The 14,596-nt window shown below is 41.4% G+C and overlaps 1 protein-coding gene across 1 annotated transcript in view; it reads left to right on the top strand.

The window, feature by feature from the left end:
- LOC133130737 (anoctamin-1-like) overlaps window positions 1-14,596 on the top strand; it is a 73,295-nt gene that overhangs the window by 22,611 nt on the left and 36,088 nt on the right. Inside the window, exons 3-4 of the mRNA XM_061245544.1 lie at window positions 2,017-2,189; window positions 9,029-9,355. Of these exons, the coding sequence (XP_061101528.1) occupies window positions 2,017-2,189; window positions 9,029-9,355 (500 nt within the window). The remainder of the gene's footprint in view (window positions 1-2,016; window positions 2,190-9,028; window positions 9,356-14,596) is intronic.

Raw genomic sequence — 14,596 nt, 5'->3', positions numbered from 1 at the left:
AAGAAGAAAAGCTGACGAAAGTTCCATCTCCGGACATTTACGGAATTGAGCCCTCTGGTGTACGAAAGACGTTAATAGGAGCGACTGAGAGCGGGAGAGAGCAACTCAAAGGCTCTGTTGGGAATTTAAAACTGAGCACTGTGCGCTGGTAAAAAAAAAAAAAAAAAAAAAATGGATGGCAATGGAACGGGTCCGAGGAAAAGCGTGCAAAATCATGCCAAAGGATCTGGTAGGAATATCATGTATTATCTTATTTAATTATACGGTAGGCTAAATATTTTTTTTAATTGGAATCCATTGTTATTAGATTTTACAAGCAATATATTTAGGAGGATCACACATTTGGAATTAGGACTTTCACATATTATGTTTTTTCTTTGTTATTCTGTATTCTGATAAAATAAAATAAAATGTGGGGATGCATAATAAACTAATATGAATTAGAAAAATATAGGCTATTGCTTCATCCTAATACGGCAGAAGTTCTCAAGTTGAGTATCCTACATTCCTGGAGTTGCACCATTTAATTTTAAAACTGTATTATTCTAAGCTGGCTAAATCGCAAGTATTCTGCTGCAAAAGTACGATACGGGGTGTGATATTTTTATTTTTCTGAAGCCCAGAAAAGAATACTGCCACCATGAACTCGTACTTCTAAAGCCACATATCCGAATTCCACGGCGAAGCGATACTAATATTAGACTGAAGGAAGTTCCTTCTTCTTGTGCTGTTTTTAAAACGTTCATTCCCACGGAGACTCGTTTTTTTCTAACGACCTAAGCATACAACTGGACAGCAGCCCAGCAAAAAAAATAAAAAAATAAAATCAACAGTCAATATACAAGTGCGCCTGGGGAGCGAGCTTCAAGACAACGATACGAGCTTGACGAAAAGCAGCTGGGCTATAGCTTATCAGTGAGGATGCTCACGTTTAAATTCACAGCAGCGTCAAGAGGCGCACGGATCCTTGATTGCACTGCACACCCTCGGATATATTATGAATCTCAACATCAGAGCAATCGAGATCCTTTCTCGGTTCTACAGTGCATTTATTTCGCAGGATTTAAAATATCAGAAAATATAGGCCCAAATAAAGTTGTTTTGTTGTGGTTGTGGTAAACTATATAATATTCACTTCATCTTCAAATTAATTGTTGTAGTTATCCATTCTTCACAAATAGGCTACATGGTGGTGTTTGCTTAAACACAAATACAATATGGGAATCTGAATAGCCTGCGGGTGAAGTTCCATATTTACATAGCGTATTCTTTGATTTAATACAAAGTCAGTTCACCATAACTTCATATTTCACAGCTCTCTGAAATATGAGACAATTAGGTATTTGTGATTTAAAGCAATCATGCTATTATTACCACTACACCTGCACAATAAGCTGTCGTTCCAGCTACAATGCCATACTGCACCTTCCCCTTAAATTTGAATGTTAAAATTCCGTTTTGCCGTAGGTAGTATGCATCTGTCACTGTCAATGCTTCTAGCCGATGTGGTTTTCGCATTGCAGTCGTCACATTGACGCATTGAGAATTGAGAATAATAAGTCTTACTGGCAGAGTGAAGGTTGTGTATGTGGCAGCTGGCTTCATGAGGTAGGCTTTCGGTGTCTGACCTGTGATTTATGCACAGTGGCTAATTTAGTTTTATATTGTAGCTGATGATTGGACACCCCCTACAGTAGTGCAAGGGTGGTCAACTCTTGCACTGAAGAGCCACCAGGTCAGCTGGTTTTGGTGCTACCCAGGAGAGATAATCACACAGTTAACCTACCTCACCATTCTTCCTGGATCTGAACTCGTAATTGGGTTTATAGTGAAAACCAGCAACCCCTCTAGCTCCCCTGGACCAGTGTTAGCCAGCACCGATCTGTTGGATCCAAGGACCCAAGCTGATGTTGGGTTAGATGAGTAACTCCTAAACTGATGTTCACTTGGAGTGCTCACAGTCCTCCAGTGAGTGTTACGGGCTTCCAGTAATCCCCCTCTCTGTCTTGCTCACAGGGAAGACCTTTTTGGTTCACAATCGCTCAGGAAATCACCTTCCAGAGCAGGAACAGCCATCGGCCATGAGGAAGAACGAAAACTACACCCGGGTGCCCAGCCGAGACAAAGGGGTGGACATCGTCAACATCAAGGGCATTGAGGACATCGGTTATGTCCAGCCGGACTCCATCGTAAGTCTGCATTCTCACTACCAGTTGACCTGCACCCACGCTGTAGCATGTAATAATTTCTAATTATAATTTGTTATTTTGCTAATGCTTTTATCCAGTTGATTAGACTACGCAGGAGACAATACCCCTTGGGATAAGGGCCTTGCTCAAGGGGCCGACAGTTGTGCGGATCTTATCGTGGCTACACTGGGGCTTGGACCCTCAACCTTACGGGTCCGAGTCATGTACCTTAGCCACACTATAGGGTGCCCCTATGAAGAACGTGTCGTTTACAGAAACAAAATAAACTGCCGTCGATACTGTGGAAAATATCCCTGGAGTTCCTTTGCATTTAAAGCATTTATCAGACACTCTTATCTAGAGCAGCTTGCTCAGCTTACATTCTTAACATACAATCCATTTATACAGCTGGGTATTTACTCAGGCAATTGAACTGACATAATTGCTCGAGGGTGCAACAACAGCTAAACACGTGGGAAACGACACTTTGACCTGAGAGTTGTGAGGCCAGCTCTTTAGCCACTGCGCTGTACTGCCACCAGATCACAAACCAGCACGAGTTGGAACAGCCTCTGTATTGCACATTTGTGCTAATTTGCGTAAATGCTGGATGTTAACGGCGGCAAGATTTTGGAGCAGCGAACTATTTTAGAATGATTTGTGCAGCGAGAGAGCGCTGGCATTTCATTGCTTGTCATGTGTATTTGTCACGGTCACCCCCGGCAACACCAACAGAGTGAATCGGACTGGACAGGGTCACCTCATCACCTGGCATCGTTGCACAACCAATCTCCCAGCCTGTCTGGGCGTGGGCAGGGAGGGTGAGGTCAGCAAGTCCTTCTGCTGCTTCTGAGCGATATCACACCACCCGGGGAACATCCCCAGTCAAGCTTCTGCCACTGCCAGAGCCACAGACAGTCCATCCACATCACTGCATTTTTGCTATGCTTGTGTAGCGTGTTAGCGTTCATTTGGTTGGATTCCTAGTCTTATTATGAACCTTGGATTTGGGCTCAGATCAAGAGTAAGTAACATCCAGCATGGCTGAGAGCAAGGTAGTCTACCCTGTACAGAAATAAAGGTCATTTGCTGGGTGTTTTTACCGATGAATTGAGTTTGAAAAGCAGCTTTTAGGAGCCAAATATGTCTTTTGGAGCCATGCAAGGAATTTTAGGTTGGATAATCTATTTAGAATAACTATTTGTCAGAACTGAAGCTGATTTAACCTCTTGCTCGTTCTTTCATTCTCCGTTTTTGTTGGAAATTTATCAGAAAACGGGAATGACTGGCCGAACCGTGCTGTTATTTTGTTCTCTTGAACAAATGTTTTGTTCTCCTGGCCAACACAGAATGGTTCAAATACTGTACCTGCAACTATATATTTTATCATAAATAATGACAATTGATAAAAATATATTTGTCTCTTGCTGGAAAATATAAAGTAAGTCAGCATTAAGAAAGCTATTAAACATATGCAACTATTTTCAGTTTTTCTCTTTTTAACTGCATCATTGTGCAATGCAGTAATCATGGTATGCCCAAAGTCTGATCATTTTCAGTTTTTTTCTCATAATGACCTTCTCATCCATTTCTTATGTGCAGGGTTTGGCATAAGTCATATACAAGTATGCATGTACCAAAAAAGATTAAAATGCGTGACAAAATATTGTCTCTATTTTTATGTACGCATCTATTTTTAGGTGCCCTTTTTTTTACTTAAAACCTCCGACCATTTTAATCTTTTTGGCATGCATGCATACATGCATACCACTTACAGTACGTCAACCATACTGATGTGCCTATCTGCACGTATAAAAAAAGAGCCGTTCGGGGCATAGCCCCTAGACCCCACCGGCCAGTTTCTGTTTCCGTCTGAGACACAGAAGGTCAGAAAGCTATGCTACGCCTTCACAAGCAGGACGACCCATAAACCCATGCATGCATGCATGAAAATATAATTGTCTTTATGAAGGTTGATATGAAAAAATAGATGATTATTTTTGAAAAAAGGACAAAGTCGTAACACTAGTAATTCAGAGCGGGTGGCTTGTTTGTCGAATTGTCATCATTTGACCGCATCCTTGAGTTTCCTGTGAGAAGTGACCTCTGGTCCATCTTCCTGCCCGGAGCAGACGAGCACATGTTCTCCAGTGGGACCAGCCTATGGTTTTTCAAGGCTGCTTTTGTTGATATTTGATTATTGTGCCTTTTCTCTTTATTCTCCACGATGCCATGTTTTGGCTTTTTGCAATGCAAACCAGTTATAAACACACACAGCTATTGTATATTTGTGACCGGACTGGTTCTGTGACCTCAACAACTGCCCATACAAGCCCATACTTCTCTCATTTGTACCATGTTTGATAAGCCAAGCTGCTTTTAAAACAAGTGTGTCTAGCTGCCATGCTTTTTTTGTTGTTGCATTTATTCTTTTTTTTTTTCAGGCTACAATTGTCAATCATTATGGTAACTGATTATACCATTTGAAAGCAGTACAACTCAGTTCTATCTGTATAACCTACTTTAATATTACATTACATTATTGGCATTTGGCAGACTCTCTTTTCCAGAGCGACGTACAGTTGATTAGACTAACCAGGAGACAATCCCCCCCTGGAGCAATGCAGGGTTACGGGCCTTGCTCAAGGGCCCAACGGCTGTGCGGATCTTATTGTGGCTACACCAGGATTAGAACCACCGACCTTGCATGTCCCAGTCATTTACTTCCGCCCCTAATATGCCATTGCTTTAGCGACAACTTATGTGGGTGGTAAAACAAGTGTGGGACCCCACCATTATGCATTATGGAAATCCAAATACTCAAAGAAATAAGGTAATGTCAGTGCCCTTTTCACGACAAGTGCCCAGCGGACCAAATGCATAATAGTTTCTCATTCTAAAAATCTGCTAACTCGGATAAACTAATTTCCACTGTTTACTTAGAATTTCTCTGGAGGAATTATCATTGTTGTCAGTTTTGCTATTGTATACTTACACAAATGTACTTGTACATAGACATGCTATTATCTACATTTTGTATAGGCTCAAACACGACGAGCCCAAGTACAACCGTCTCTGAACAGTATTTGTCATTTCCTTGCAGAGAAAATGTGTGACCCCCAACCATGTGTAAGAAAATTCAGTATAACATTTGCTCATCAAAACAATGACTACAGGCATGTTATTGACGTGATGACTAAAAAGCATTTTAGCTAATAACATGACCTTTCCAACAGTTAGGCTTGCATAAAACAACACACAGCATTTTTTCAATCGATGGACCTCAATGAATATTTTAGTATATACAATGGTATTATTGTGATTACTGTACTTATGTTTTATGATCTGCTCTACCTGTTGCTGTCTGAGGATAGCTGCACGGAGAGAGGAGGTTGAGATAGACAGGTAGGGGAGAGTGAGAGTTGGGAGCGAAGTGCAAACATGTATTATAGCGTTTACACCACATAAAACCCATAATATCATTTAGTTTCCATGTGTCCTTTTGGAGTCTCCAAATGTCCTTTTTGTAAAACTGCCAAGACACAGATGAGAACCAACAATGCAGAATGCTCATTTCTCATGATATTATCCTCAAATCCCTAAATGGCTCTATTGTGTTTCTAAGTGCACAAGCTACAGATACAATAATCTGTATCCAGTCAAATAACAGTAACAATTTTATTTTTGGTATGTCACTTTTAAGCTTGTGTTAAGTCTAGGGCGATACGTAAAAGGGGTTAACATTATTATGGTGGCTCTAATTTAATATGAGTTATTTTTGTAATCCTTACTTCAGCCTTATGATAAAAGTAGCAGTGGATAGAATACAAATTAATAATGAAATAATTTTGGTTTCTGCCTTTCACACTCATTTTTCAGCATACCGTCCTCATCAGGAAAAGGTGTCACATGCTAATGTAAAACATGCCTTAGCTTTAAAATGTCACTACAGGTGTCATTTATTAGAGGGGATATAACCAGCCCGTTTCTATTTTCAGTGAGGCTTTTAACAAGTTGCAAATAAAAAACTGAGCTACCATTTTAAATAGACAAGAGCTGTGGCCCTCCTTGGCGGCCCTACTTTAGTTAAGTTGTACCTATTTGATGACATTTTATATAAGAGCTAAGGTGCATACCTTAGGTTACCAGGAGTGAAAAGCATGGAGAGTCTTGTAAGAATCAAAATAATTTTATTTATTTATTTAGGTAATATTATGAATTGAAAAATAGATAATAAGTTAGTGCCTTTGTTTACTAGATGTAGCTGGGTCCTTTGGCATTGTCCTCACAATGCAATAATCCCAGTGACAAGATCACGTCAATATGATACATCCATAGTGACATTCCTTCACTGTGTCTAAATGAGTCACCCTGTCACCAAACGTCTCTACGGGCACATTCAAAGGTGGAATGCAGATTACTTTCGCCAGCACCCTGTTTCTTTTATATACAACATGTTGGTATTAGCAAAGATAACTAACATATTGCCAGTACCTGCAATTCAGGAAACAGAAAATTGAAAGGCTTGGCCAATAAATGAGAAATCTGAAAAGGTTCAGATCAAGGTTTGGTCATTTTGTGTTCTGTGGGCTCCTGCCTTCCCTGGTTCTTCTCTAATAGCAGGCAGGTCCCTGCACTGCAGTCATGGTTCTGCCAAACAGGGGGGAGGCTCTGTTTTCACATCATATCCAGAGGCAGCTGTCACTGATGGTAGGTTACTGAGATTACAAAGCAAAGCCCTGAGCCTTCCCTATGAAATGCCATCAAGTCCAATGACTTTATAAAATGTGATTCTGCACAGAAAATATAATAACTGCAACAGGTACAACCACGGGAGCTAAATGGATTTAGTTTTAATTTGACTTTACTTTGTTGGATGCAAGGCCTGCAAATCCAATTTCTTGAAGTTGTGTAAGGTCCGATTGTTTAAACAGCCTTTCTGTGAATTGGAAATCAATGATGCGGTCTTTTGTAGATGGCGGCGTTTATTGATTATGTGAATGTTGGATTTTCTCTTCTGTGTGGGTTTGCTTAATTAGATCAATATCTCTGGGAAGTACCCTAACCATTTTTGATAGTAAATAGCTTATGGGTATGTGGCAATTTTTTAATAACAACACGAGCCTACACAGAATATTGAATACTGTATGAGGTCTATAATTACTGCCACGGGAAAGTATAAGGGAATATACAGCAACACTTGCGCGTCAGTCACAGTGATGGAGTCAGCACTGCCAGTTGAATTTAATTACGGCAATGATCTTGATAGAGTAGACGAGGGAGCCATTTTAAACACCAGCTGTCAGAATCCAGCATCTAGCACACCTTTGTATGGCTTCAGCTAAAGTCAGCATATCCCATGTTTGGTGGGGAGTCATTATATACATTAATTGTGCATTATATATGGGGTACAAATGGCACTGGATATTCTGGTAAACAAGCCAGAAGTGGATGTATGGGCCGCTATTGAAGCAAACTATCCCTTATTTCTTTGCTAGAATAGTCTCTCGGTGAAAATAAGTGAATGTTTTGTTTATGTTATGGCTAAAAATACTGTATAAATGGCTGTTCTCAAGAAGTGGCTCAACTACAATATAATGGTATTTGAAAATATTTGTACAACTCATGTTTCAACATTAATATTGCGATTTCAAAAGAAATTCACTGTCACTGTTCTTTTTCTTACATGCTGGGTGCCGGTGATAGTAGATCATTGTCAGTGTATCAGTCCTGAGATTTAGCACAATCTCGTACCAGAGCTTAATTTGTTATGCGTGACTCAAGGGTTACATATTTTTTCTGAAGTTTCTGTGTAAATCTTGATAAATTCAATTTCCCAAAAATAAAGAGGATAGAAATATGACCTACAATCCTCCTTTGATAGTCTCACAAGTATTTATGATTGCCTCTTCCAGAGCAAACAACTTTAAGTTGAGCCATATATTACAACCACAACATTCCCCTTAAATTGTCGATACATTTACCGCTTAATGCCATGTCTTATTTAACTGGCTGCCACAAATTGCACATAAAACCAAACAATATCTGCACTCAGCAATTGTCAACACCACGACATGTCAGCATAACTTTATCATACTGTAATATCACATTTGCCCTCTGTTTTAAGGAATGTGCAGATAATAGTGAGGATTTGCTATTCTGTGTGAAAGGATAAAAACCCTGCCTTTTACGTGATGCTAACATACATTTTTCTTCATTTTAATGGTTTAACTTCCATAACTGTTCATTGATAAATATTGAAATTATATCACAAAGTAGATCATTTTTATGATAATTTGTTGCATCTATTTAGTGGTTTTTCTAGTTTGAATCTTGGGATTTCATTATAAACTTGTACTAAAATTAAATCTTAAATCCTTGACCCACCCCCTACAAAAAGTGACAAAACAGGTTAGCCGGTTTCAACATTAACATCATCACTGGCATTATTTGAAACTGACCACATTATCCACAGTAGTTTTTGTTTATGTAGTTTAAGATTGAATTCATTTCGTCTTTATTTTGCGATATATATTTTTTTAAACCCAACATCCTAAGCTCATCCTGCTTGTCTTGCAAATCCAAGGGTCAAAAGGTGACCGTTCCCTTCCCAGGTGCGTACAATTCCCAGAATCCCACATGAATCCAGAGGGCTCAGGTCACAGCAGAGGAAAAACCGTGGCTTCCACCTTGACCCCCTCTCCGTCTGTCCCAGGCCCCCGGTGCCTTTCACCGTGACATTAGCCATGTCCCGCGCGCACACGGTCACACGCACGGCGGCACGCAGCGCCGGGCCCTCCCCGGCCCGTCTGATGCGTCTCCCTCCCCCGTCCCCCCAGCTGCTGAACTCCCTGACGCCCGAGGGCGGCGCGCCCAACCGCCGTGGCCTCTACTTCCAGGACGGGGAGCGGCGGGTGGACTACGTCCTCACCTACCACGCCAAGAAGCCCGGCGGCTCCCGCTCGCGCCGCCCCTCGTCCCGCATCATGGAGAGCGCCCTGGCCCGCAGCATCCGCCGCGCCCGCGCCCCTCGGCCCCGCGACGACCCCGAAATCGCCGCCCAGGAGCACAGCATGGACTACCACGAGGACGACAAGCTCTTCCGCCGGGAGGAGTTCGAGGGCAACCTGCAGGAGATGGGCCTGGAGCTGGAGAAAGACGAGGACGTGAGTACCCTCCGGAGCGCTCTCAGTCTCTCTCTCTCTCTCTCTCCTTCCTTCTATCGGCAAAGTCCCCCACTGTCGACTCCCGGCTTCACAGGGATTCGGGGCGAGTTTTGCGTGGCCGTTGGGAGCTCTGGAGTGGGAAGCTCCACTCCACTGGGTGACGGTCATTCTTTGTTCTCGGTAGGGTGTTGGATCAGTGCATTTTGTCTTTGGGCTGAGGTCAGCCGGTTTGCTCGAAGCCACCACAATAAAAAAGCTCACAAAAGGTATATTGTAGTCAGGCAGAGCACCGGCTCTCCGGCAGCAGCCAAAGCCCTCCCCCCTGCTTCTCTACAGTTGGCGGTCCAGGGGCGTGGCACCGTTTTCACATGAACTGTGGTTGGTTTGTGACTTCTTTTATTCCAGTGCATAGATCTTTAAAAATGCAAAGCCCTTTAATATTTTCTTACTCTTTCCATATGGCGTCAGTGTAAGAGAAGGGCCTGCCTTCAGTACACATTAGTAACTCTCGTGCTCTCAACCATTGACAATGGCCAACATGACATATTCTGTTTTCCATGATATATCATTCTTGAACTGATTTTGGGATGCAGTTTGTTCCCAGTGACAGGTCCAAAGCAGAGGTGAGCATTCCTACCTTGAGGTGACAAAAGCGCAAAAAGAATTACTGTGCAGTCACAACCTGGGTATAATCTGTGTGCACATGGATTGGACAGAGCACCATAGCAGAAATAGTTTGCCCTCATGCCAGCCTGACATATGAAGGATGTGTCCTCTGACACCCAGTGTGCTTAGAGCAGAGGTTTCTAACCCTGGTCCTGGAGAGCTACAGAACTGGTTTTAGTTTTCACCTTAAAATCAGCACCCTGTTGAGACCCAGGTAACCAGGTGAGGTGAGTTAACTGTGTAATTAACTGCTCTAAATGATTAGATAAGTACACAGTAACAACAAAAAGCTGACCCTGTAGAGGTAGAGGTTGGAGACAACTGGCTTTGAGTCCAAATGTAACTTCGCCCTAAGTGGTAGCTTTCACGCCCAGGGTCAGGGAAGGTTCATTCGCTAGGGATTCATCGCTCTCTAGCGACCCTGGTTGGTCGGATGCCTACAAGCCCGTCTGTTAGCTGCACGTGCAGTGTCTTCCTCTGATTTCTCGCTGTACGAGATGACAAGTGGCGCTTGACATCAAATACTGTCAAGGAGTGTATGTTCCTGTCTGTGCTGTAGCCATGGGTCCAGCTGTAATTTTATTGTCAGGGTTTATTATAAAATAGGAACAAAATGGAGGAAACCCTGTCCATTTTAACCTTACAGTTGAAGGTGAATTCTGAAGTTCAATTTCTATGCATCTTGTCATCCTTGGCAGCATTCGAATGTCATCAAGAAACCAAGTGAAACATGTCATAACATGCTGTAAATACAAAGTAACATACTGTTCTTTATTTATGGTGGCCATACAGAGTATTCACACATTTGGGTTAGTTTTGTGTTTTCAGAACTTGTAGAATGCTTTTTAAGTGTTTCTTAAACTGCCGTTCTATAATGTTTTATCTTGTTTTATGTACAGATAGGACATTTCCTACCAGTTACCCTCTACATCCCTTCAACCTTTGTCATCTCACTGAATTATTTATGTGTTTTTAAGAACATAAACATTAGGGATGATCTCTTGTGATGATTTGGTGGAAGGGTGGTTGGAGATGGTGAATAATTGCTTTCATTATACTCTGAATGAAGGGCTAGGTCATTAAAATAGGCTCACTGTGTATTATTGATCATGAAAGATTGTGTTGACACAGCGTAATCTGTGCATAGAATATATTTTGTGTAGATTATTTCACATCTGGTTCTGATTTCCCCACAGCAGTGGGAAGTGGAACCTTCCTCTCACACAATAGTTATGCCTTCTTTAGAGACTCCCTGGGTGTGGTGTGACCATGCAGGTTTCGCCTATTCAAATGTGTGGTATCTGAGACAGAAGCATGAAAAAGGAAACATATAACTGGTTTCTTCTTTGAACATTATATGCCAAATAGGCTCTTGGTGAATACATCAGGGTTTTCAAATGCCTGTGTTGCCTTCTACAGTACTGCCTTTCTTGTGTGTGTAGTTTTGTAATGTAATGTAATCATGATCGCTTAAAAACAAGTTAAGTGGGGAATTGAATCTAGGTGCAATATTTGGCATTATTACAGGAAGCTTGCCACGCCACCCTGCCTGAGGGCCACAGCGAAAGCAAGTACCTGATTATCAGTACTTATTTCATTTCACAGATCCCCTTTTAATGTATTTCATACTGATATTATATGTAATGATAATATTTGTACTGGTAGCTAATATAGAGAAAGCTAAACAGCCTGGTCATTGGCTACAATTTCTGTTTGGATTAAAAATAAAATGTCACACAGTATCCGCAGCATTATAGAGGAATGAGCTGCTCTTCCCACTGTGAATTTTTTCACCGCCACAAGGAATCATTTTTTCATGCAGCCCAGGATTCTGCTCTGTCGATGAATCGTACCAGTAATGCTACTATCACTTGTTTACCTAGTGTTACATCATTTACATTTTTGTTATTGTTCCATCTGCAGTTAGAAAATCAGTCATTATCACAGATGGCCCGGTATGAATACAGCACAATACAAATAACTGACTTGGATTTTAGCTCAAAGATTCAGGCACAACAAAAAACAACTCTCTAAGCCACTTTATTTATTTGTTTTATATTTTCCTGCTAGTATGTGCATTTATGTTAACTTGACATTTATGGAGACTATCATTATAGTGCCTTTTGCCTCTTGCTATTAAAAAATAAATACATAAATGAAACCAGTACCCAATAAAATAATAGTAAAATTGAAAATGGCTGATGTGCATGCCTCATGATGCCTGATGTATTGTCTGGTCTTGGTTTTAAGGGACTCTTCACTTTGATTGGCTTATATGCATATTTAATCAATTATTGCAACGTGAGGAAAAGGTCATTTCGCCTAATTTCTATAAGAATGCTACACAGGTTTGCTACAGTAACTCTGAAATGATGAATTATTAAGACTTAATGTTATGAACACAGCATACATACTGGGCAGTGCCATTTTTAAAGACCTCTGACTTACCGTAGTGTGGATCGGCAGTCGGCTGGTCTTTCAAACTCAACGATTTTGTGTCTAAAATAGAACAGTACAGCGCTACGTTTTATTGGAGTAGCAGGGCTCTTAAAGATTAAATTCATTAAGTAACAAGCAACAGTTTCCGGCAGGCAACCTGACTGGCCAGTTTTTGTTTGTTTGTTTGTTTGTTTGTTTTTTCAGTGGCACAGATTTCACTTCTGCCTCTTGGCTGTACAAGAGTGCATTTTTCCCCTCGTTCTTCCGATGCACGCACTCTCTGCTTGTGTATCCTGATTTGTAATCAGACCGTGTTAACTGGGTTTGGTATTATTTTAGGACATTCAGTATCCGTCGTGCTTATACAACATGATTTATGTCTGTGCTCATTACAGAGCAGTGGGGCCCTGAGCCTGTGATGGTCTTCGCTCGAAAGCTTTTATCTGTCACGGCTTTGTGGCGACCGATTCGGACGTACATTATCCGTCTCTGTGGATAGCACGAACGCAGAGGGAGCGTCACGTCTGCGCGGACCAGTGCGGGGCGTTCTCAGTCACCACTGGTGTGTAAGAATCAGATAATGTAAGGAAAGTGAAAGATTGAATTATGAGGGGATTCTAAGAATGGAATGAGGAATATGAAGAAATGATATATTACAGAAAAAAAGCGACATGAAGAGAGTGGATTCCAGCTCTGGGAGCTGTCCAGAACATGCATACGAGAATCGCAGCTGGGAGATTCCAACAGTGTCAGAATTAGGTGTCGTTTGGAGAGGGCTCTGTGCACGAGAAAGAAAGCCACCAAAGCAAGGATAAAAATTCCTAAGTCCTAAGACCTAAGTCTCTATGAGGGATAGATTTTTTTAGATGGCTGAAATGCACCCAATTTTGGTTGTGAATTGAAACCTGGCAGTTAAAACTGAATTCCTCCTCAACATGGAGATGATAAGGGGGGCCACAGGAAGCCATGGGGGCCGAGTGAGTGACTGCAGAAAGAAACTGAGCGGAGCAGAGAGTGATCGCAAACAGAACCCCTCCGGGAGACCTGCCGGTGGCGAACGAGTGGACCATGTACTGTATGAGCGGAAAGGAAGATTCCCCAAATTAGCAGAAGAGAACATTTTGCAATTGGAATAGTAAATGGAAGAGGGATCAAAAAGAATTAAGATGGCGGAAAGTGGCTTATGCAAGAGAGAAGAGTTGCAGTCAGGAGTCTGAATAACAGGACTTAAGTGTGAGAGAGAGATAGGGAGAATCCGTATTTGAAAGGATTACGGAATATGTTTGGAAACCAAGAGTGTGAAATGGAATGGAAGAAGTATTTAAATATTTTACCAAGAACATGATTTCATGGCTTCCTGTGAAGATGAGAGTAATATGGGCCAGTTAAGGAGACAACCTGGAATGTGGTATTTGGGTGAAAAAACAAAGGACTTGAGGACAGATTTGAAGGATCAGGCTGTGTAGAGTGGCGGATCATGGGGTTGAGTTAAATAGATATGGAGCAACAGCTGGGCTTAACCCAGCTAACCGGTTAAGTTGGGACACTGTGCAAAATAGCCTCAGTAGATATGGAACTGTATACATACAGAATATACTGGATATCCACAGATTAGGATATCCAAGGCCATGGGTTACATGTATATGAAAATATGTGTTGCTAGCGGTTAAATGGGAAGCATCGCCTCAGTATTGGTGGAGATGAAAGGATATTTGCGGAAGAATCACACTATGCAATGAAAAAGTTATTTGCAAAGAAAATGTTTTAATCGCCTGCAGAGAAGTGTGCGATTTCCATTTATTTTATCTGGTTTAATGGATCAGTTTTTTTGGGTGACTGTTCTTAATACTTTTTTTTCTAGTCTAGGTAGTTCTAATATGACCTGTTTGTTGATCAATAATGAAGAAAATGTTCAATAAATGGTGGATAAATTGTGAAGGCAGCGAGGTATCAGCAGGCTGGAACCCCCTCTACAAAATCAGGGCATCCTAAATGTGCTCCCGAGATTTATTTATAACCTAAGCGATGTCATGGTCCCAACAGATGTCTTCCATAATGAGTGTATAAGAGGGCGAACATGAGTATCAATGTGATGAATGACTAATCAAATCAGCCAACCAGTAAGCTGATATGCTT

Source organism: Conger conger, chromosome 6 (genome assembly GCF_963514075.1).
Source record: "Conger conger chromosome 6, fConCon1.1, whole genome shotgun sequence".
Classification (NCBI taxonomy): Eukaryota; Metazoa; Chordata; class Actinopteri; order Anguilliformes; family Congridae; genus Conger; species Conger conger.
The sequence above is the reverse complement of the archived record's forward strand: the minus strand, read 5'-3'. Positions and strand labels throughout refer to the sequence as shown.